The sequence below is a fragment of the Elephantulus edwardii genome, unplaced genomic scaffold (assembly GCF_000299155.1).
Source record: "Elephantulus edwardii isolate Elephantulus edwardi_28Jun2011 unplaced genomic scaffold, EleEdw1.0 scaffold00129, whole genome shotgun sequence".
NCBI classification, from domain to species: domain Eukaryota; kingdom Metazoa; phylum Chordata; class Mammalia; order Macroscelidea; family Macroscelididae; genus Elephantulus; species Elephantulus edwardii.
The window spans coordinates 3,647,980-3,649,695 of NW_006399879.1; the positions used below are offsets into that span (position 1 = coordinate 3,647,980).

Sequence of the window (1,716 nt, forward strand, 5' to 3'; positions counted from 1 at the left end):
GGACGGGGGCTGGGGCTGGGAGCGGTGGGTCCCAGGCTCTGGCGAGGGCTGATGGTGATTTGTGTCGTGACGGCAACAGCATGACCAGTGCTTGGACAGAGGACTGTGTGCTCGGGCCCATGGCCTTGTGTTCTCAGCTGCCCTCATCCCGTGTCCCGTCTGGGCTTGTGGCCTGCCCTGAGCAGTCGTGGTCACCACTTCGGCCTCCTCTTCACCCTCGCCCATATCAAGCACCGTAACCCGCAGACCCGGGGTCCAGGACCACCAAACACACCTAGTCCGATGATGCCCAAGGTCTCTCCGCGGATCCTGGCGGCTCCAGAGGCCACTTCCCGGATCTGCTCGACACTCTGGACACGCGTGCCCTCCCTCAGGGCCTGGTGAAGCCACGTGGTCCGCCGGTACAGGTTCAGGATGTGGCACAGGGTCGAGTCTGCCGTCTCCTCCACAGCTGCGGCCGGCACGTTGCAGACAGCAATGCCTGTGGGGACAGAAGGGATGTGCCGTGGTGACCAGCACTCACGGCCGAGATGCAGGGTCACTGGGCCCAGAACAGCCACAGTCTGTCAGGGTGCACTGCTTCACCCCTAAAACGCCAGAGTCAACCCTCGAGAGGGGCTGCTGAGGTCACCCAGGCCTCCATCCCTGATGTCTCACCAGTGCATGGGGGCTGAGTGGCTGTGCCCGGCACATGTTCACAGAAGCTTCCAGAATGCTTTTGCCTTGCTCAGACCCACAGTCTCCCAGGACACAAGTGCACACGTGGTAATCCACCGGCCCCTCCGAAAGAGGCCGAGGTCCTCCAGAAACCCTGGCGTGTAGGGGCAGGCAATGTCCATGCCATGGCTTCCAGGTCTTGGCCTAGCGCTGGCCTTACTGCTCAGACACCTGCTTCCCAACACTCCTCCAAGAAGCTGTAGGAGGGAAAGGTGGTTCCCTCTGCTTCCTGCTGGCTGTGAGTGTAAAGACAAGAAGACTGTGGTGACCCCTGACAGGTCCCAGGGGCCAGGGCTAATGGGGGCTGGGACGGTCGGACACAGACTGGCCTGGGCTGACAGGAGGAGGAGGGACTTAACACAGAGAGGAGGAGTCTGATAGGGGGGTAGACCTTAACAGGAGGATGGGCTTGAGAGAGGGAGGCGGGGTCAGGCACAGGGAGGCAGTCTGATACAGGGAGTGGGGTCTGATTGGACAGAGCCCGACACACAGATGTGCCTGACACTGGGAAATGGGACCCGACATAGAGAGGTGGAGTCTGACAGGAAGAATGGGTAAACGGGCAGGTGGGTTTAATGGGGGAATGGAGCCTGGCAGGTGCATGGGCCTGATATAATGAAGTGGGGTCTCATGTGGGGAGAAGGCGTATGAAATGGGGTGATAAAGCGTGACAGGAAGATAGCTCAGACATGGGGTGATGCGGTCTGATGTGGGGCAGTGAGGTCTGATGTGGGGCGATGAGGTCTGACGTGGGGTGTTAGGCTCACAAAGGCAGGCAGAGTCTCGAGGAGAGAGGCAGAGTCTGACATTGGGTGGAGTCAGGCAGATCATGAGAAGTCTTGAAGCAGCGTCTGTCACAAAGAGTCTGTCAAGGGAGTAGGTCTGCTGTGGGGGGTCTGCTGTGGGGAGACAGGGTCTATCTTGGCAAGGGGGGATTTGATGTGGGCAGGCAGGGTCTGCCATGGGGAGGCGGGGTCTGATGTGAGTAGGTGGGGTCTG

At 60.3% G+C, this 1,716-nt stretch overlaps 1 protein-coding gene across 1 annotated transcript in view; it reads right to left on the bottom strand.

Moving 5' to 3' along the window:
- CTBP1 (C-terminal binding protein 1) overlaps positions 1 to 1,716 on the bottom strand; it is a 33,450-nt gene that overhangs the window by 12,107 nt on the left and 19,627 nt on the right. Inside the window, exon 5 of the mRNA XM_006893648.1 lies at positions 275 to 481. Within this exon, the coding sequence (XP_006893710.1) occupies positions 275 to 481 (207 nt within the window). The remainder of the gene's footprint in view (positions 1 to 274; positions 482 to 1,716) is intronic.